The sequence below is a fragment of the Haliotis rufescens genome, unplaced genomic scaffold (assembly GCF_023055435.1).
Source record: "Haliotis rufescens isolate VD_foot unplaced genomic scaffold, xgHalRufe1.0.p SCAF_83, whole genome shotgun sequence".
In the NCBI taxonomy this organism is placed as follows: Eukaryota; Metazoa; Mollusca; class Gastropoda; order Lepetellida; family Haliotidae; genus Haliotis; species Haliotis rufescens.
In genome coordinates this window covers 705,222-727,119 of record NW_025964376.1, presented here as the reverse complement: position 1 = coordinate 727,119, position 21,898 = coordinate 705,222, and the positions used below count along the sequence as shown (strand labels likewise).

At 41.9% G+C, this 21,898-nt stretch overlaps 1 protein-coding gene across 1 annotated transcript; it reads right to left on the bottom strand.

The window, feature by feature from the left end:
* Positions 1 to 2,244: 2,244 nt before the first annotated feature.
* On the bottom strand, positions 2,245 to 13,083 carry LOC124145347 (rhodopsin-like). Its single transcript, XM_046515088.2, has 3 exons — positions 12,734 to 13,083; positions 4,155 to 4,208; positions 2,245 to 3,837 (listed from the first exon to the last, which is right to left on the bottom strand). Exon 3 carries the CDS (start codon positions 3,821 to 3,823, stop codon positions 2,750 to 2,752), a length of 1,074 nt encoding a protein of 357 aa, XP_046371044.1. The 5' UTR covers positions 3,824 to 3,837; positions 4,155 to 4,208; positions 12,734 to 13,083; the 3' UTR covers positions 2,245 to 2,749.
* Between the last annotated feature and the right edge of the window lie 8,815 nt (positions 13,084 to 21,898).

The following is a 21,898-nucleotide window of genomic DNA, read 5'->3' as shown; positions in this document are numbered from 1 at the left end:
CCAGACTCGTTAATTTACAGACCGAGTGCGACGTTAACAACAAACAAACCAAATGTAGCTGTAGCGGCCATAAAATGTCCGACTAGTGCTGAATGGCGAATCGAGGACCTTCTGATCTGAGGCGGGACTGTTCATGTACCCGAGGATGTTTCTCGTCAGCTGTCAAGGTAAGGATGTCTGTCAGAACGCTTCCGCGGCCTCCCACAGCCATTATACAAATCTTGAAACAAACACAGATCTGTATCTAAAAATCCAGATGGTGGCACAGGGCTCGGCTATGACTAAAAGAGTTAATGTGGTATGATTGTGATCACCTGCATTAAGATTAACATTTTACACACGCTTCAATCACCCATGTTTTCCCTTACCATTTTCCGAGGGAAAGTCAGACAGTACGTCGTCGGAGTACGTTCATGTGTGTAATATTTCGAATCTTTGGGGAGGTGGGGGAGTGCTTAATATTAGGACACCATGTGTGAAAATTATGATGACTGATGTTTTCATTTGGCGGTTTCCCGTGAAGAACCGGGTTAGAGTTGATCTTCAGCAACCCATGCTTGTCATAGTTCCGGGTGGACAGTGAGTGAGTGAGTTGGGTTTAACGCCGCTTTTAACAGTATTCCAGTTATATCACGGCGTGTCAGCTTAATGTGGGAGGAAAGCCCGATGTGATGCAGGTCTCAGACGTTAACCACTTCGGTGAAACCAACGAGCACGGGCATGGTGCTGACAAACCTAGAAACATAATTGGAGCGAACCGGGACTCGAACCCATAATCATAGGTAACTGGCGTGCCCAAGGGACGCAGCTCTGCACAGTGAATTGCGGCGCCTTCGGGTGGACAGGCTCTTACTTGACTGATGCATGTCATCGTTTCCCATTTGCATAGATCGATGCGCATGTCAATCACTTGATAGTACGCAAGTACGTTAGTTTAACGACACCCGGAACCACTGAAACTCGGAATGTTCTGTAACAAACGTACGCCATGTTGTATATTTTCATTTATAAAAGTCCACCATCTTGGATTCACTGTGTGGGAGCCGCACTGACCTATGACCCGGGGTACCCGGATTACCCCTATCGATCAATGTTATGTGTGAAAATACGACACACCAATGGGAATTCGCGCATGATTACAATCACTTTGGTCCAAGAATTTCTTCATAATACTTTGATTCATATTGGTATAGTTTGTAAATCACATATATTAACAAGATACCCATGTAAACTTACAAATAGAAGTACAAGCACAAGTTGACTGTTTTTGTTAGCTATGCCCATTTATCTCGACCCTTCTTCCGACACTTCCCCACCCTTTCCCCTACCCCTTCCCCCACCCCTTCCCCCACCCTTTCCCCCACCCCTTCCCCCACCCCTTCCCCTACCCCTTCCCCCACCCCTTCCCCCACCCCTTCCCCTACCCCCACCCCTTCCCCACCACTTCCCGAGCCTTACAAGTGGACCTGTATCCAGCAGTTCAACACTATCTATTTTTCACCGTTACTCAATGTCATTGAGTTGTCTTTATTCAGCATAAAACTCCATAATATCCTCAACAAATACAGCTTGGACATCTAGATCTAAGTGCTGAGATTCTTTTCATTGAGGTTGGTTTCGGAATTCAAATACGTGTTTGAAGTTCGCAAGGGTGCAGATCTTGCAGGCCAAGGATGACAGCTAGTACACGTGTAAGAAACACAGATTCCAGTAGTTCCAATATACAATAACACATTAATATTTTTTTCACATATTCTTTATTGACGATTGACGTTGGTTCAAGTCATTTGGAGGTGAGAAAACTATAACCAAAACGAAATACTTGCTTTAATGTGTGTTAATATTGATACCAATAATCAGTATAGCTCTATAGTATCAGCAATATGTTGAACAGGATTCAACATGGACATCTCATTTTGATATACTGTCCCAACGTGACTACAATATTTGTTAAGGAACATGGATTTTGTCACATGAGTAGATGACTAAATCAGAAAGATATATACCGAGCAATCTGGGTTGAAAGATAAGCTAGATCATAAACGCGTAGCATAACCATTATATCACATAGGACTGGGTAGAAATACACAAGATGCAGAACATAGAACATTACGTTTGAGGTGAGGTGAGGTGAAAGCAGTATAACGCCCTGTTCAAGATGATTGCACTTATATAGCGACGTGCATGCGCGCGCGCTTGCGTGTGTGTGTGTGTGTGTGTGCGTGTGCGTGCGCGCGCGTGTGTGTGTGTGCGCGCGTGTGTGTGCGTGCGTGCGTGCGTGCGTGCGTGCGTGCGTGTGTGCGTGCGTGCGTGCGTGTGTGTGTGTGTGTGTGTGTGTGTACTTGTTTGGACTTTTGACGATTTTGCAGCGTTATCCCACTGAGATGCCATGCCACGGTTGAACATGAATTCCCCAACTAGACGCAGTATACTGACTCCAGGCCGACCAGTCCTTCAGTTTTCTCCTTAATGCCGAGCGTCAGGCAGGGTAACAACAAGTATTATCTTTTAACGTCTTTTGGTGTTTAAAAGCTAGGAGATCGAACAACCGATCTCCCGCTCCCCGGGCAGGCTCTATCCACTACACTGCCGAGGTAGCCCATTTCCTTTAAAATAAGTTTTAGTCTGCATTTCCGTGGTCACCAGAACAGGATCATTGAGACAATCGAGGTCATGACGGAATTCCGCGATAGCTAAAATCACATAAATATTAAAAGTGTAAATTTGTGAAAGACACCCGATAACAATATTAGCTTGACTCTGTGAAGGGGATCTCTGACGATTGCGAGGGGCCGCTGGACAAGAATGTTGCTCTTCTGCATTGGAATAACTTCAGAGTTTGCGCTCGAAACTTTCTCCCCGTCATGAAGTACAGGTAGAAATTGATGGCGTGGTTCGAGTCCGCGATTTGTGTGGTCAATATGTTAACAAACCCTCTTCTTGTACTACACATAACGTCCTCGTCACTCGAGCAGATGTAGTTGTAGGCGATTACGTACACGCAACGTGGGATGTTGAGGACGAGGAAGCCGATGGCGAGAGCGACGAGCATGACGGTTATATGTCGTTCCTGACGCCGCGCTGCGCGATGAACATGGCCATATGCCGACGTCATGATTTGGCGTCTTGTTGTGGATCTGCGCATTATCAAAACAGTGAGGGCGTTTAATACAATTAGGAACCCGGCAGGGATGAAGGCGAAAACGGAAGCACTGATGAAGAACCAGATCATTAGATATTTGTGAAACCGTTCTTTGACTGTACACGTGTAGTGTTCGTAATGAGTGACTGTGATGAAGATGTGGCTGTGGATGAAGCAGAGGAATACGACGACGCCGACGATAATGACAACTGCCCGCTTCAACGACCACACCAACGCCACCTTGAACGGCAACGCCACCGCTGTGAACCGCTCTGCTGATATTACGATCAGTGTCCAGTTTGCAGATGCTGCGCATGTTAAACCAAAGAAAAACAGAAACTGACATCCCGTTTCATCGATCGACATCTTCATTTGTCGGGTCTGGTTTTCTATAATCTTTAAGATGATGGTGATATTGTCTACAGAACTCAGCACCGCTACGTAGAATAACGACGTTGTCAATCCAGTCTTCGACATTCTAAAGATGACAAACAAACTGAGAGTATTTCCTGGAAACCCAAATGCAAATATAATCCATATGTAGTAGGTGTTGAGGAAGGTTATTAATGCATTCAACTTGTAATATTCTGCTGGATATATAAAGGTTGTCACATTGGTGTGCACGGTGAAGTTTTCATGGTCTGTTACCATGGTGATTGGTGTTGCGTCAGTCATATCCATATAAGGCAAAACGTCTGAAAGAGAAAACAGTTATCTTCTAGTAACAATGTACAGGACAAAGATGTTCATATGCTGACAATAATGGCGAAGGGGGAGGGCACTCAAACGTTAAATGATTCAGAAAATGCTAGCAAAAACTGGTCGGCCTCAGATTACAAACACGCAAAAAATATAAAAGATATAATGTTAAGTCCCGAAAAAAGTTATTTTAGGGTTCCGCCAAACAACTGTTTTGCGCCCTATGTCAGAGAAAACGTATCCTTGAAGCAGGGACAGAAAACATATTCTCTCCATTTTCTCTCTAAATAACATCCCCGTATCTCATACTCACCAGGCCAACCTCGCTATGGACACTTCTTGCAAGAACCCCTTGTTTACGAATGCCCTGAAAAGGTAAAGATAAATTGTTAATGTGACACAACCATATCATCGATATCAAGTGATTCGCTTTAATTCACCTCACTGTCAACGTCATCACATCTGTAGGGGTAAGTCGTCTAAGGCGGAGTTGCTTCCCTTGGCATTCCAAACAAACATATAACTGGAGTGAGTGAGTGAGTTGGGTTTAACGCCGCTTTTAACAGTATTCCAGTTATATCGCGGCGTGTCAGCTTAATGTGGGAGGAAAGCCAGAAGTGATGCAGGTCTCAGACGTTTACCACTTCGGTGAAACCCACGAGCCCGGGTATGGTGCTGACAAACCTAGAAACATAATCGGGGCGAACCGGGATTCGAACCCACAATCATAGGTTTCTGGCGTGCCCAAGGGACGCAACTCTGCACAGCGAATCGCGGCGCCTTAGACGACTGGGCCACCCGTGCCCCCTATAACTGGAGATTCCAAGGTTCGCCTTGATAGAGAATATCGCTTTGTTAGTACCAATGACGTATTCGTTGGTTTTACCAGAATTGAAGATGTTTACGGTTTGCATCACTGTGGATTGACAAGCCCGGATGTGGATTAAATGTCTCATGAATTACGGTTTAAGGCGGGGTTAAAGCCGACTCGGCGAACCTTTAGCGAACTCTAACATCCCAGTCTGAATGAATAATGTGTGGGTTCTCGAGCCAATCAGATGCCAGCTTTCTGAAACGATTCGGCTTCATTGTCGTCTCACCTCAAGGCCATCGATATCCATTAAGTGTTTCTTATCTCAAACCTCAACCAAGAAAGCGGCGGATGAAATAAAAAATTCAAAATAATGAAATACAAATTCTGTCACACTTATTTTATGACCTAAAAACTTGTCTCTAAGTTAATTTATGACGTATACCGAGTCGCCTTACTTCAAACGAATTTTAGTCAACACAGCTGAAGAAAGATGAAGCTGATCTGGGTTTTAATGAGTGTGCAATGTCTTTTGTCACACAGGAGCACAATCTTCAACAGCGGCGGAGAAAAGTAAGACACGAAATCATTTCTATTATTTCAGGGCGGAATGAAACTTCAGGTTTGGCGGGATATGGGGAAAATATTATGGACATCCTAATCGCACTCCATCTTCCCGAGGCAAGGGAGTTAACTAACTGTAAAAGTCCAGTTTCCACCCTTGCCAAACTGACAGGAATTTCCAGGCTCGATCGTAGCGCCACCAGTGGCTGTTACGAGTTATGTCCCTTCTACGTCCCCCCTATTGACCAATCAGATTTAATCTTTCATATCACTTGCATTTGCTTCAAACAAAATGGCGGCGCCCAGTTAAGACGATCTGATCGATAATCAAAATCTCAATTGTAACAAACCGGGTGTTACCACACGAAGTGCATCAAATCACTTGAGCACTTTGATTAAAAACATGATAAGGTTTGGAAAATATCTGACGACGTCCAGTTGGAGGTACACATGCTGTTAAATCCTACAGTCGATCGAAACATGCACGTTGAAATTCATGTTGTTTACGAAACGGATGTCAAGATTGTTTACACGATTGTGACTGGATTATACCCTGACTCGTTAGTCTCGCCAAAATGTAACTCCGGAATTCCAGCCTTGTTCGGCAAGGGTGGAAACTTGACTTTTATAGTCAGTTAACTCCCTTGCCTCGGGAAGATGATGGTACTCCGGTGTAGGTGTAAATGCTATGTGCTCAGAGTGTATAAAATATAGTAGAATATAAATTTAGTCACGTTTTTCTTAATTTAAAGGGGGCACGGGTGGCCCAGTCGTCTAAGGCGTCGCGATTCGCGTCCCTTGGGCACGCCAGAAACCTATGATTGTGGGTTCGAATCCCGGTTCGCCCCGATTATGTTTCTAGGTTTGTCAGCACCATACCCGTGCTCGTGGGTTTCACCGAAGTGGTAAACGTCTGAGACCTGCATCACATCGGGCTTTCCTCCCACATTAAGCTGACACGCCGTGATATAACTGGAATAATGTTAAAAGCGGCGTTAAACCCAACTCACTCACTCACTTAATTTAAATATCTTATACAGGTATACAGAAGTCAGTTTTATTACAATGACATTTTTGCAGTAAAGAATATTTGGAAGTGACAGGTAACCGTCACACATATCCTGTCGTTGGGTAATATAATGTTTCCGTAAAGTCTGGTAATAATCACAAGTGAAAAAGACATGATCTTCATTTTCAATACAACCCTTGTTACAATATCTACATACACTATTTTCATTATCTGAGGGGGTTTTACGTAGAAACTGAACATTAAAATTATGTAAGCTAATCCTAAATTTTACAAAAGGTTCTTCTGAGAGATTTATCCTGCAAAGAATCAATATATTTTTCTACATTCAGCAAAGATTTAACATTTGAATAATGTGATAAATATTTGGAAGCAGACAATTTTGCAAACCAATTTTGAGAGGCAACATCTTTTAGTCTTTCCTGAAATTGATACAAAAAATATATAAAAAACAATTTTATGACCGAATACAGAAACCAGGTATGTTATTTAGTTCATTCGTACCGAGAAATTCTAAGCATCGGCGCTGATTGGCTGATCAGAGCGTTCACTTGGCTCGGCCTCATGGCGGTGTCCCCAGATCTTCACACAAACAACCACAAGAACGGATTTTAACGAGATTGGACAATAAATAATCTAACACCCTTCCCATGGGCCCCTCGAATGGATTGTTTTAATATAATTTATTAAAAGACCTGAAATCAGCTGCCAACTTTTGTACATTTATCCCCTCGCTCAATGTTCTCCTAACATGAATTCTTAATACTGTGAAGTACAAAACATCAAATCCCTTGTCAAAGGCATAATCAACTAAATGACAAACCACTAGAGCACTGTCTCATGGGAGATTCTGTCACAACGAGCCAAATGCATCTCACCACGGGACGGGTAGTCCTGAATGCACTCTACACCGGAAGTACAGGCCTGTGAATCTAGGTAGGAAGTATAATGATCACGGTTTGTCATAATGCAGCCTCTGAATTACTTCATTAAGGGACATCGATCTCATGTTTTTTGTTCAGTCTGAAAACAACAGTAACACTGAGGTTTTACATACATTCTAAATCATGTTGATGTGTTCCACCGGGTAGTGCATTACCTGATGTGTTAATTTAATGCTTGAGTAAGATTGTAGTAATATACTGATGCACAGAAATAAAGGAACGGCTTTTAAAGGAACCAAAGGGAGGTGTGATTGTGAATGTTGTTTATCATGTAGTTGACATGAACGATAGTTACTTCCTGAAAAGTATACTTACTTCATCCGAAAGATACTCACTTCATCAAAAGGATACATACATGTACTTCATCAGAGGGATGTATACTTCATAAGATGGATGTACTTCAAGTATATTTACATCCTCCGAAGGATATTTACTTGATCAGAAGGATGTAAATTTTATAAGAAGCTAAGGATATATATACTTCCTCAGAAGGATATTTACTTCATCAGAAAGATATTTACTTCGTCACAAGGTTAGAGACAACGCCATTGAATGGATATTTACTTGATTAGAAAGATATTTATTCATCAGAAGAATTTGTACTTCGTCAGAAGGATATAGGTAACGTCATCAGGATGTATACTTTATCAGATGATTACTGACTTCACCAGAAGGATATTTACTTCAAATGGCATGTCCTTTATCAGAAGATGTACTTCGTCAGACGGGTATTTACTACCCTAAGAAGGATCTTTACTTCATCAGAGCGATGTTTAGTTCACAAGAATGTTGTTTACTTCATCATGACCTTCATCGGAAGAATATTTGCTTCATCAGAAGGATATCTACTTCATCCGAAGTCTATTTACTTCATTAGAAGGATATGTACTTTATCAGAAGGCGATGCACTTCATCAGAAGGATTATACTTCATCAAGAGGATATGTACTCTTTAGAATGCTATGTACTTCACCAGAAGGATATACGTGGGCTGTTAAAAAAGTCTTTCAACTATGGGCCATAACAAAGTGAACTAGTCAATGTAGTACTTTGTTTGAGTAGTTCATTGCAAGTGTATTTGGTCTGTTGATGCCGTTTGTATATTAGTGAGAGCCAGTTGAACGCGATAGACACAGAATTGGAAAAGAACGAGTACCGAGCAATCGTCACGTTTTTTACTTTAGAGAAAGGTACTCGCCAAGGAATTCATGACCGCATGTCACAAATGTATGGGGATAAGTGCCCTAGCTATTCCACGGTTAAACGTTTGGGCAGCTACGTTTAAGGCTGGGAGAACAAGCCCTGATGGTGACCCTAGATCTGGATGTACCTCAACTTCCATCAATGAAGATTCAATCAAGGAGAAAGAAAAACTGTTTATGTCAGATAGACATAATACCACCTCCGTAGCTGGAATATTGCTGAGTGCGGCGTTAAACAACAAACCAGCCAACCATTACTGAACTTTAGGAAGACACAGGTCTAAGCCATGGATCCACTGAAACAATTATTCATGAACATTTACAGATGAGTAAGATGCCAAAGTATTTTACTAAAATCTGATCTAAGGGGAAGAGAACTGACATTGCCAGAATATTTAGAGCTCATGGAGAAGGATTTCGTCAAATTCAAAAAGAGATTTGTAACGGGTGATGAAACATGGGTCTACCACTTTGATCCCGAGTCAAAACGTCAATCCATGTAAAGGCACCATTCCACTTCTCCGGCACCAAAGGAATTCAAGTCTTTAAGATCAGTGAAAGAAGTTATGGCCACTGTATTCTAAGATTTAAAGGGTGACTGCTGACTGCTGGAGTCCTACTACATGTAGTTCATGACAATGCCCCTTCTCATAACTCTCGACTTGCAAAGGCCTCTGTGCTATAATGTGTGTTCGAATAGGTTCCTCACCCTCCATACTCGCCAGGCCTGGCTCCAAGGGATTTCCACCTGTTCCCTAAACTGAAAGAACACCTTCGTGGAAACTGCTATGACGACAACGATGACCCCAAAGCTGCCGTGAATGGGTTTTTCAGAGTGCCTTCAGACTGACTGGAAAATCTTCACTATCGATATGAGAAGTGTATTGAAAAGCAGGTTGAAAAATAAGATTAAAAACACATTCAGAATTGTTGGTTTTGTTTGTTGGGCTTAGATCCTTTTGACCAGACCTCATATTACTTCATCAGAAGGATGTCTACACCATAAAGATTCTTACTTCATCAGAAGGATGTTTACTTCATCAGAAGGATCTGTACGTCATTCGAAGGATAGGTACTTCATCAAAAGGACGTGTAATTTTTCAGAAGGTTATATATTGCATGATAATGTTATTTACTTCATCAGAAGGCTATTTAGTGTATCGGAAGGACAGTTCCCGAACATAGCTGAAAACGTTGCTTATCAATATTTCTGTTTTATCGTTAAACAATTTATTTTTTTAATTGCAAACATTTCTAAACTATGTAAATCTGCATAACTTCGGGCTTTCCTTCCACATCAAGCTGACACGTCATGATATTACAGTAATCCTGATCAAAGAAGATGCACTTTATAACAAGAATATTACCTTCATGAGATTTGTTTGTTTGTTGTTTACGCCGCACTCAGCAGAATTCCTCTTATATGATGACTGTCTGTTAATAATCGAGTCTGAACCACAGTGATTGATATCATGAGCATCGATGCACGCAATTGGGATACCACATGCATCAACCAAGTCACCGAGTCTGACCACTCGATCCCGTTAGTCGCCTCTCACGACAAGCAGAGTCGCCTTATACGGCAAGCAAGGGATGCTGAAGATCTAACCCGGATCCTTCACGGGTATATGTACTTCATTCGAAGGATGTATAACTGTATTACTGTTGAAGGCGGCGTGAAACCCAACTCACTCACTCACTTTTAAAAACGTAAATAACAAATGAAGTGGTGGAAGTAGTGGTATAAAGCACAACTGTACCACGACAGGTGTACCACCTTTATACAGTAAACTCAAAGGGACCACTAATTTTAGTTCGTAATAACCATAGTTCGTTAGAAGCATATATACAGCATATATGCAACAAATCGCCGGGACTAGTGAGTGAGTGAGTGAGTATGTTTTTACGCCGCTTTTAGCAATATTCCAGCAATATCACGGCGGGGGACACCAGAAATGGGCTTCACACATTGTACCCTTGTCGGGAATCGAACCCGGGTCTTCGACGTGACGAGCGAACGCTTTAACCACTGGGCTACCCGACCGCCCCTCGCCGGGACTAAACAACAAGTTCGTTATATCGGTAAGTTCGTTATAAGCGTGTTCGTTATAAACGTAGTTTACTGTACCTACATCTGTACCATCTTTGTACCACTGCAGGTGGAACTAGGCAATCGAACTCGCTACTCGCTACACAGCTAAATAACGTAACCCTGTCCAGTTAGTGCGCTTCTCAGACAACTGGGCCAACGATGCCTTCATGAAATGACTGACATGTATGAGGTCAATGTTTATAGGCAAATGTCAACAACAGTTGTTGGTTCTCACATCAGGTCAGGTTTCATCACAAAGGTCATATGTAAATTAATGGCGTGAGTCAATTTTACGTTCTGATACAATAGGCCGCTCCGCCCAATTGTGCTAGAGCCTGCGTGTGTTTGAAACAGGGAATTGTCATGTATATAAATGGGCTAGACAGCTCTTCTATTTGGAAAAGGTTAAATTTCAGTAAATGGAGAATGCAGTTAACTAGGGCTGGGACGAGTCCAAATTTACTACCCACCCCACTATTACCCGACTCTACCCGGGTACGCGCTGTAGGTCACAAGAGAGGTGTACAAAATGTTTGATTGGGAAACGTTTGACCGTACTCCTGTCAAAATGTATTTAGATACATGTATACCCCGATCTGGTCATGCATACACTGAAGTTGACTGAATATGCAAACATATAAAGTCAGAAGGATTGTGTGTATAGTCAGAACGAAATTTGTCACTTATAGTGTAACCATAGAGTTCGAAATATGTTTTGCCATTAAACAATATACTTACCACGGGTCCGGGTAGTCCTGTGGGTGCCCGGGTCCAACTAAGTACCCACCTGACTCGAATACCCGAGTTACCCGTCCAAGCCCTACAGTAAACGTGATAATCTGCGAAGAATGTAATGGTTTTCGAAATTGCATGCATAATAACATAAGTGAGTATAGTTTTAAGCTGCTTTCAGCAATATTCTAGCAATGTCTTTGCGGGGGACACCAGCATGTGGGGAATCGAACCCGGGTCTTCGGCGTGACGGGCAACAGTTACAGTAAACTACGGTTATAACAAACTCAAAGGGACCACTTATTTTAGTTCGTAATAACCGTAGTTCGTTATAAGCATATATACAGCATATATGCAACAAATGGCCGGGACTAAAAAACAAGTTCGTTATATCGGTAAGTTCGTTATAAGCGTGTTCGTTATAAACGTAGTTTACTGTATAACCACATCATTACCCCAGTGGTATTTGTTTCCCAGACGTAACCTTATATAGTATTCAGTCTGTTAAATAAGACTGAGTGAGTGAGGGGAGTTTAATCCCGCTTTTGAACAGTATTCCAGTTACATCACGGCGTGTCAGCTTAATGTGAGAGGAAAGCCCGAAGTGATGCAGTTCTCAGAACGTTTACCACTTTGGTGAAACCCATGAGCACGACATGGTGCCGACAAACCTGGAAACATAATGGGGGCGAACCGGGAGTCGAACCCGTGCCTCCGATTTGAGTTAGTAATTTGTTCAGTCATAATGCAATGCGATGACGTTTTTCTGCCATTTCATCGTCAAAATAATATTTTCCCTGTCATTTAATGTATCTGGGTTGAAGTGACCGAAAACGCAACCTGTCTCTAACCGCCCTCACCCTCCCTGAACACTAAATGGTGAGTCCCTAATTTATAATTTAAACCATAATTAATTTAAACTGTTGTTTCAGTTTATTCATGGCTATGATGAATTCACTTACCATCCTGAATGTGCATTTTAACAAGAAAACCTGACGCAACTACAGGTCAATATACCAAATTATAGAGAAACGTTATATCAACCATAACATGGTTCACGTCGGAGAAATCACTAGAATATTGATTCCGGGATCACCATATTCTTATGACTTTACAGAAACAATAGTACAGTAAACTACGGTTATAACGAACTCAAAGGGACCACTTATTTTAGTTCGTAATAACCGTAGTTCCGGTTAGAAGCATATATAAAGCATATATGCAACAAATGACCGGGACTATAAAACATGTTCGTTATATTGGTAAGTTCGTTGTAAGCGTGTTCGTTATAAACGTAGTTTACTGTGTTGTGATTACAACATTCAAGTTCAGCAACATGCACAGAGGCGGATCCCGGATCACGAAGTAAACAAAGACACATAACGAATGGAGAATATGATGGCATGAGTTTCAATATGAGGACCCCAACACGTCTGATTCTGCTACTGATGCAACTGGCTAAATAGCTCTCATCTGTTTGTTTGCTATTTCTAAATATCATACTAAATGTAACATACTTACCGTGTCGGCCCGAAGAGAGAGTAGCAGTCACCTGCAATTCAGTCTGGCTCGGTTGTGCGGACGTTTCCACTCGTTGGAGGATTTCCGAGATGTTAGACAACAGCCCTGGTGAGCTGTTATGTGTCTGTGTGATAACGCGCGCAGAATTCAGTGTTTTCTCCACGAGTGTGTTAAACTTACATTAGCCAGATTTGTCTAACAAACTGTTTCTGGTTTTCGTATAAGTTTTGATACAAAACACCATCCGACTAATTTGGCGAAATTTAAGAAATTCAATTCAATGCTACTGAGAAGAGCATTATTGCTAAACAAATCGACAAATTGTTTGTTGTTTAACGCCGCACTCAGCAATATTCCAGCTATATGACAGCGGTCAGACAATCCAGTGATTGACATCTTGAGCATCAATCTACTCAACTGGAGAAATGCATCAACCTTGAAAGAATGGATTGCTGAGGGTACTTCGAATTCTAAGCGGGAATTTGTTGTGTGCGACTTTAATACCCCCATCACACCAAACTAGTTCTCAATACGTTCGTGAAAATGTTGTCGAACGGGCTCCAACTGTGTATGAACGTAGTGGACACTGTAGCAACTATTGACAGTCTTTTTACGAACTTCATGGACGGGCTCGGACGGGGAGGGTGCTCTAGAACTTTGATTCTGCTCAAAATTTTATCCCTTTCAATTAGTCGGATTGACAGCGTACTTAAAACGAGAAAGACGTATTATGAACAGAATTGCCGTACTTCGAACGGATTTGCCGTACTTCGAACTTACTAGGGACGTTTTACGACGTGGTGCAGTCGGACATAAATTTCAGTACGTGTGCACACCGACCCGGTCGACTTCTCTTTGGAGGCATGATGTGTACAGCTCGGAGCCCTGAACTTGAATGAAGACTGGCTACAACGCGCTCGGTATCCATAGTCGGGCCAGGAAACGAATACACATGCACTTGGGACGAGATGAGGACGTACTGCGAACGAGTTGGTCGTTAGAACTGGCTTGCACGTATTGTGAAAGAGGTAGAACGAGGTTGAACTGGTTAAGAACGGGTTGAGAACGGCTACGGACGTGCTCGAACGGCTTCGAAACGTTGTCGGGATGAGGTGAACAGGCACTTTTACATGATCTGAACTGGATACTGCAGACTGGCGTGGAACGAGATAAAAACGAGATAGACGTATTGAGGACTGCTCATGAACGAACAAACATCGTATTTTACGCCAAACTACGCGTTCTACCGTGATCACAGTCCGTTCTAGTATTTTGTATAGAACGGGGTAGAACGGGAAAGAACTACTTTGGTCTGATAGTAGCATAAACAACAACAGCCTCGATTGTTCACGTTCAATCACAGGATCAATCGATGCAGAATTGATTATTTACTGGCCGCCGGTATATAGCTGGAATATTGATGAGTGCGGCGTTAAACAAAAAAACAATCAAATCATTTGTGCAAGAAACAGCTGCACGGTCCACCCGTCTCTGATTCATCATCCTACTAAATCGGTGTGTTCTCTGGCTTCGCCATTAACTCGGTCAGATGGTTGTGTCACTTACGCCCGAGACAGCCGACATGATGAGGTCACTGTGCTCCAGAATGCAAAACAGGTATCTCATTTCGATAAGACAATTAGCAGGAGTAGTTGGCGACCTCGTCATCAGTTTCCCCGACGTGAAGTTTGAGTCACTTTTGAGTCACCCGTGAAGATCCGGGTGGAGAATAGGTCTTCAGCAACCCGTGCTTGCCGTAAAAGGTGACTATGCTTGTCGTAAGAGGCGACTAACGTGATCGGGTGGTCAGGCTTGCTGACTTGGTTGATGCATGTCATCGTATCCCATTTGCGTGGATCGATGCTCATGATGTCAATCACTGGATGAATCATATAGCTGGAATATTGCTGAGTGTGGCATAAAACAACAAACAAACTACTATCGTCAGTCGGACAATACCAAATCACGTGCTACACCAAGTCACGAGGGTCACAATTACGCCATATACCCTAAGGTGATCATCCTTCAGTCTCTGAAGCACGTGTGTGTGTGTGCACGCACGCACGCACGCACGCACGCACACACACACACACACTTACTATAATGAACTTATCGTGCAACCATTTGATTGTAGGGGAATTCTGTTAATACTGCTCCCTTGTGCGTGTGTTATTAAGATGGGTTTCAGATGACATTCAATTAACGCTTTCTGGTGCCTCCCACCCAAATTGATACGATAGTATGTTCCGATTCCTATATGCTGCACCGTTAGTCCGAAGCTACTGTAACTTCACCATGACCAAGACTTGAGTTGTCTTTGTTTGTTTGTTTATTTGTTTGTTTGTTTGTTGTTTAACACCGCACTTAGCAATATCCCAGCCCTATCACGGTGGTCTGTAAATAATTGAGTCTGGACCAGACAATCAAGTGATTGAAATCATGAGCATTGATCTACGCAATTGGGACACGATGACATGAATCAACCACGTTAGCAAGCCTGACCATCCAATCTCGTTAGTCGCCTCTTACTACATGCATGGATTGCTGAAGACCAATTCTAACCCGGAATCTTCGCGGGACATGGGTTGTCTTAACTGCCGAGAAAAAGAAAGTATACACCCATGTTTGATAGTAAAATGAAACAAACAAGCAATGGTTATTCGATTGTGATGTATTATACGGATGTCATTGTTGTGTTTTTTACCTTAATTTTGTAGTGTTTCGGCGACTGTTTTCAGCCTTGTAACGTTTTGATAATGCTTCAAGTTGTTATTTTTTTATCAAATCCAGTTTTCAAGTGTATATTTTCTTTGCCCGCCAGTTTAGTATGGATACTGAATTTATTTACCATATAAATAATCAGCAGAAATATATGCTTAATTCACGCTAATTGAACGCCTAAGAATAAAAATGGCAGAATATATATACAAAGAAAAAACTTAAACACACCCTTATATATTTCATTATTGTTTGGCCCCAATATTGGTAACAGTCATGAAAGATATAATTACGGGAAGAATTATGTTTTCTCGAGATGCATGGTATGCCCGTGCAGCATGCAACCCTCGAGTATCTCTAAGAGCAGTGTATCCAAACGTTAAAATTGCTTTCTTAAGCTCGGTTTTAAACAGTTATTACATGACATTGTGTTACCATGGCACGAAGACGATTGTTAAAAGCCACAAGATGGCAAATAATCGGCATGCATAACGCAGGAATGTCTTGTAATGCCATTGGTCGGAATTTGGGGTATCATCATACTGTCGTAAGCCGTTTAGTCGAGAAACATGCTCAGACCGGTGATGTACAGGACCGTTCCTGATCCGGAAGACCTCCTGTGACGACACATCGCGAAGGCAGGAACCTTCTTCGTCTCATACGCCGAGAATCCTTTTTAGCACTACTCGTCTGAAACAGCTGTGGTTGCCCAATCGTCGTTTCAGCACCAGAACCGTCAGGAACCGACTGAAAGCAGTAGGACTGAGGGCTAGACGAGTCATAAAGCGTCCCTTGTTGAGAGATCTCCACAAAGCTGCGCGTTTAGCATGGCGTATTGCGCGACAGAACTGGAATCTGAGAACTTGGAGACGGATCCAGTGGTCAGACGAAAGTTGCTTTCTGCTCCACGTAACTGATGGAAGAACGAGAGTTTGGAGGCACCGGAACACGGCCTACACCCCCAGGAACATTAAACCGACTGTTGCATGTGGCTGGGGCTCGGTGATGTTTGGAATATTCTGGGGCGGTGCATACAGGCACGAGATCCTCCTGTACAAGGTTTACGCCAATTGGAAGCAGCATTGCATCAGGAGTGGTTGTTGACGACCTATAAACAGATCCAACGTCTGACTGGAGGCATGAGACGTAGGGTGGAATGCGTCATCCGGGCATGTGGCGGTTATACCCGCAACTGATCTGATTCACGTGTCATGTCAAGTAGAGACTTTAAGGAACATTTTCACATGAAACATGAAACGTAACTCGTTTACTTAATCCCGCAGCTCCATACTTTTTTTAGTTTTTGTCTAAGGTCAAAAACAGTACCTGTGTTACCATGATGTTTTTGTCAGTAAATTTCAATCACAACTCACCAATATCTTCTTTATTTGTTGTCAAATGTTTGTTCTATCCGATGACATTGGTATCGCGCAGCTCCTGTGGTCAGTCGTCCCATGCCATGATTTCTGCCATTTGACATGGTTCAGAAATAGGGGTGTGCTTTTTTTCTTTATGTAATTCTTTATCTTCGATGCCTGTGTCACTATTGAAACTCAGAAAGAAGTAAACACATACGATATGACCTTTGAGCATATATGATGTATGTTTCCTTGTTATTTCTGATGTAAATATCATCTCACATCTCGTAAAATGGAAACATCACCAGGACAACGAAGACGTTCATTATATCGGTATGGCCACATTTGAATAGAGAGAGATCGCATCACACTTTGAGCACACATCCTTGAAGATATATCATCGTGAATAAAAGACAAAACTTGTAAACCAAGCTTCCACATACAAAACTGTAAAGGAACACATGTTTACGATGTTGTATATTCAACGAGCCTCAAAGAACAACCTGATATCACAAACACCATAGCAGTATTTTTTTATCGATTTTAGAACCTTTTATGAATGTTACAGGACATTAATTTTCACAAATTGCAATGGGATTTATTCGAGATTCGTCTCCCCTATCCCACGGAAATGGTTAAAAAACGTTTAAATCATTGTGAAACGTTCTCGTTATTCTATTGATTTTGTTCTTGTAACAACCTGCACGAAGTAGGTTTATCAGACTGATGACGGTGTGGCGCTCGCTCACATGCCGGGTTTGTCTGACACTGGATACGTTTTCAGCATCATAGATACTTTCAATACATTAAAAGATCGGGCTTTTAATGGGGTGTGTTTGCATTTTCAATTTCACATATACACGCGGTCCTACAGGCTATAATATCCTATAATAACCATTTGATTGTAGGGGAATTCTGTTAATACTGCTCCCTTGTGCGTGTGTAATTAAGATGGGTTTCAGATGACATTCAATTAACGCTTTCCGGTGCCTCCCACCCAAATTGATACGATAGTATGTTCCGATACCTATATGCTGCACCGTTAGTCCGAAGCTACTGTAACTTCACCATGACCAAGACTTGAGTTGTCTTTGTTTGTCTGTTTATTTGTTTGTTTGTTTGTTGTTTAACACCGCACTTAGCAATATCCCGGCCCTATCACGGTGGTCTGTAAATAATTGAGTCTGGACCAGACAATCAAGTGATTGAAATCATGAGCATTGATCTACGCAATTGGGACACGATGACATGAATCAACCACGTTAGCAAGCCTGACCATCCAATCTCGTTAGTCGCCTCTTGCTACATGCATGGATTGCTGAAGACCAATTCTAACCCGGAATCTTCGCGGGACATGGGTTGTCTTAACTGCCGAGAAAAAGAAAGTATACACCCATGTTTGATAGTAAAATGAAACAAACAAGCAATGGTTATTCGATTGTGATGTATTATACGGATGTCATTGTTGTGTTTTTTACCTTAATTTTGTAGTGTTTCGGCGACTGTTTTCAGCCTTGTAACGTTTTGATAATGCTTCAAGTTGTTATTTTTTTATCAAATCCAGTTTTCAAGTGTATATTTTCTTTGCTCGCCAGTTTAGTATGGATACTGAATTTATTTACCATATAAATAATCAGCAGAAATATATGCTTAATTCACGCTAATTGAACGCCTAAGAATAAAAATGGCAGAATATATATACAAAGAAAAAACTTAAACACACCCTTATATATTTCATTATTGTTTGGACCAATATTGGTAACAGTCATGAAAGATATAATTACGGGAAGAATTATGTTTTCTCGAGATGCATGGTATGCCCGTGCAGCATGCAACCCTCGAGTATCTCTAAGAGCAGTGTATCCAAACGTTAAAATTGCTTTCTTAAGCTCGGTTTTAAACAGTTATTCCATGACATTGTACGTGTTACCATGGCACGAAGACGATTGTTAAAAGCCACAAGATGGCAAATAATCGGCATGCATAACGCAGGAATGTCTTGTAATGCCATTGGTCGGAATTTGGGGTATCATCATACTGTCGTAAGCCGTTTAGTCGAGAAACATGCTCAGACCGGTGATGTACAGGACCGTTCCTGATCCGGAAGACCTCCTGTGACGACACATCGCGAAGGCAGGAACCTTCTTCGTCTCATACGCCGAGAACCCTTTTTAGCACTACTCGTCTGAAACAGCTGTGGTTGCCCAATCGTCGTTTCAGCACCAGAACCGTCAGGAACCGACTGAAAGCAGTAGGACTGAGGGCTAGACGAGTCATAAAGCGTCCCTTGTTGAGAGATCACCACAAAGCTGCGCGTTTAGCATGGCGTATTGCGCGACAGAACTGGAATCTGAGAACTTGGAGACGGATCCAGTGGTCAGACGAAAGTTGCTCTCTGCTCCACGTAACTGATGGAAGAACAAGAGTTTGGAGGCACCGGAACACGGCCTACACCCCCAGGAACATTAAACTGACTGTTGCATGTGGCTGGGGCTCGGTGATGTTTGGAATATTCTGGGGCGGTGCATACAGGCACGAGATCCTCCTGTACAAGGTTTACGCCAATTGGAAGCAGCATTGCATCAGGAGTGGTTGTTGACGACCTATAAACAGATCCAACGTCTGACTGGAGGCATGAGACGTAGGGTGGAATGCGTCATTCGGGCATGTGGCGGTTATACCCGCACCTGATCTGATTCACTTGTCATGTCAAGTAGAGACTTTAAGGAACATTTTCACATGAAACATGAAACGTAACTCGTTTACTTAATCCCGCAGCTCCATACTTTTTTTAGTTTTTGTCTAAGGTCAAAAACAGTACCTGTGTTACCATGATGTTTTTGTCAGTAAATTTCAATCACAACTCACCAATATCTTCTTTATTTGTTGTCAAATGTTTGTTCTATCCGATGACATTGGTATCGCGCAGCTCCTGTGGTCAGTCGTCCCATGCCATGATTTCTGCCATTTGTCATGGTTCAGAAATAGGGGTGTGCTTTTTTTCTTTATGTAATTCTTTATCTTCGATGCCTGTGTCACTATTGAAACTCAGAAAGAAGTAAACACATACGATATGACCTTTGAGCATATATGATGTATGTTTCCTTGTTATTTCTGATGTAAATATCATCTCACATCTCGTAAAATGGAAACATCACCAGGACAACGAAGACGTTCATTAAATCGGTATGGCCACATTTGAATAGAGAGAGATCGCATCACACTTTGAGCACACATCCTTGAAGATATATCATCGTGAATAAAAGACAAAACTTGTAAACCAAGCTTCCACATACAAAACTGGAAAGGAACACATGTTTACGATGTTGTATATTCAACGAGCCTCAAACAACAACCTGATATCACAAACACCATAGCAGTATTTTTTTAATCGATTTTAGAACCTTTTATGAATGTTACAGGACATTAATTTTCACAAATTGCAATGGGATTTATTCGAGATTCGTCTCCCCTATCCCACGGAAATGGTTAAAAAACGTTTAAATCATTGTGAAACGTACTCGTTATTCTATTGATTTTGTTCTTGTAACAACCTGCACGAAGTAGGTTTATCAGACTGATGACGGTGTGGCGCTCGCTCACATGCCGGGTTTGTCTGATACTGGATACGTTTTCAGCATCATAGATACTTTCAATACATTAAAAGATCGGGCTTTTAATGGGGTGTGTTTGCATTTTCAATTTCACATATACACGCGGTCCTACAGGCTATAATATCCTATAATAACCATTTGATTGTAGGGGAATTCTGTTAATACTGCTCCCTTGTGCGTGTGTAATTAAGATGGGTTTCAGATGACATTCAATTAACGCTTTCTGGTGCCTCCCACCCAAATTGATACGATAGTATGTTCCGATACCTATATGCTGCACCGTTAGTCCGAGGCTACTGTAACTTCACCATGACCAAGACTTGAGTTGTCTTTGTTTGTCTGTTTATTTGTTTGTTTGTTTGTTGTTTAACACCGCACTTAGCAATATCCCAGCCCTATCACGGTGGTCTGTAAATAATTGAGTCTGGACCAGACAATCAAGTGATTGAAATCACGAGCATTGATCTACGCAATTGGGACACGATGACATGAATCAACCATGTTAGCAAGCCTGACCATCCAATCTCGTTAGTCGCCTCTTACTACATGCATGGATTGCTGAAGACCAATTCTAACCCGGAATCTTCGCGGGACATGGGTTGTCTTAACTGCCGAGAAAAAGAAAGTATACACCCATGTTTGATAGTAAAATGAAACAAACAAGCAATGGTTATTCGATTGTGATGTATTATACGGATGTCATTGTTGTGTTTTTTACCTTAATTTTGAAGTGTTTCGGCGACTGTTTTCAGCCTTGTAACGTTTTGATAATGCTTCAAGTTGTTATTTTTTTTATCAAATCCAGTTTTCAAGTGTATATTTTCTTTGCCCGCCAGTTTAGTATGGATACTGAATTTATTTACCATATAAATAATCAGCAGAAATATATGCTTAATTCACGCTAATTGAACGCCTAAGAATAAAAATGGCAGAATATATATACAAAGAAAAAACTTAAACACACCCTTATATATTTCATTATTGTTTGGACCAATATTGGTAACAGTCATGAAAGATATAATTACGGGAAGAATTATGTTTTCTCGAGATGCATGGTATGCCCGTGCAGCATGCAACCCTCGAGTATCTCTAAGAGCAGTGTATCCAAACGTTAAAATTGCTTTCTTAAGCTCGGTTTTAAACAGTTATTCCATGACATTGTACGTGTTACCATGGCACGAAGACGATTGTTAAAAGCCACAAGATGGCAAATAATCGGCATGCATAACGCAGGAATGTCTTGTAATGCCATTGGTCGGAATTTGGGGTATCATCATACTGTCGTAAGCCGTTTAGTCGAGAAACATGCTCAGACCGGTGATGTACAGGACCGTTCCTGATCCGGAAGACCTCCTGTGACGACACATCGCGAAGGCAGGAACCTTCTTCGTCTCATACGCCGAGAACCCTTTTTAGCACTACTCGTCTGAAACAGCTGTGGTTGCCCAATCGTCGTTTCAGCACCAGAACCGTCA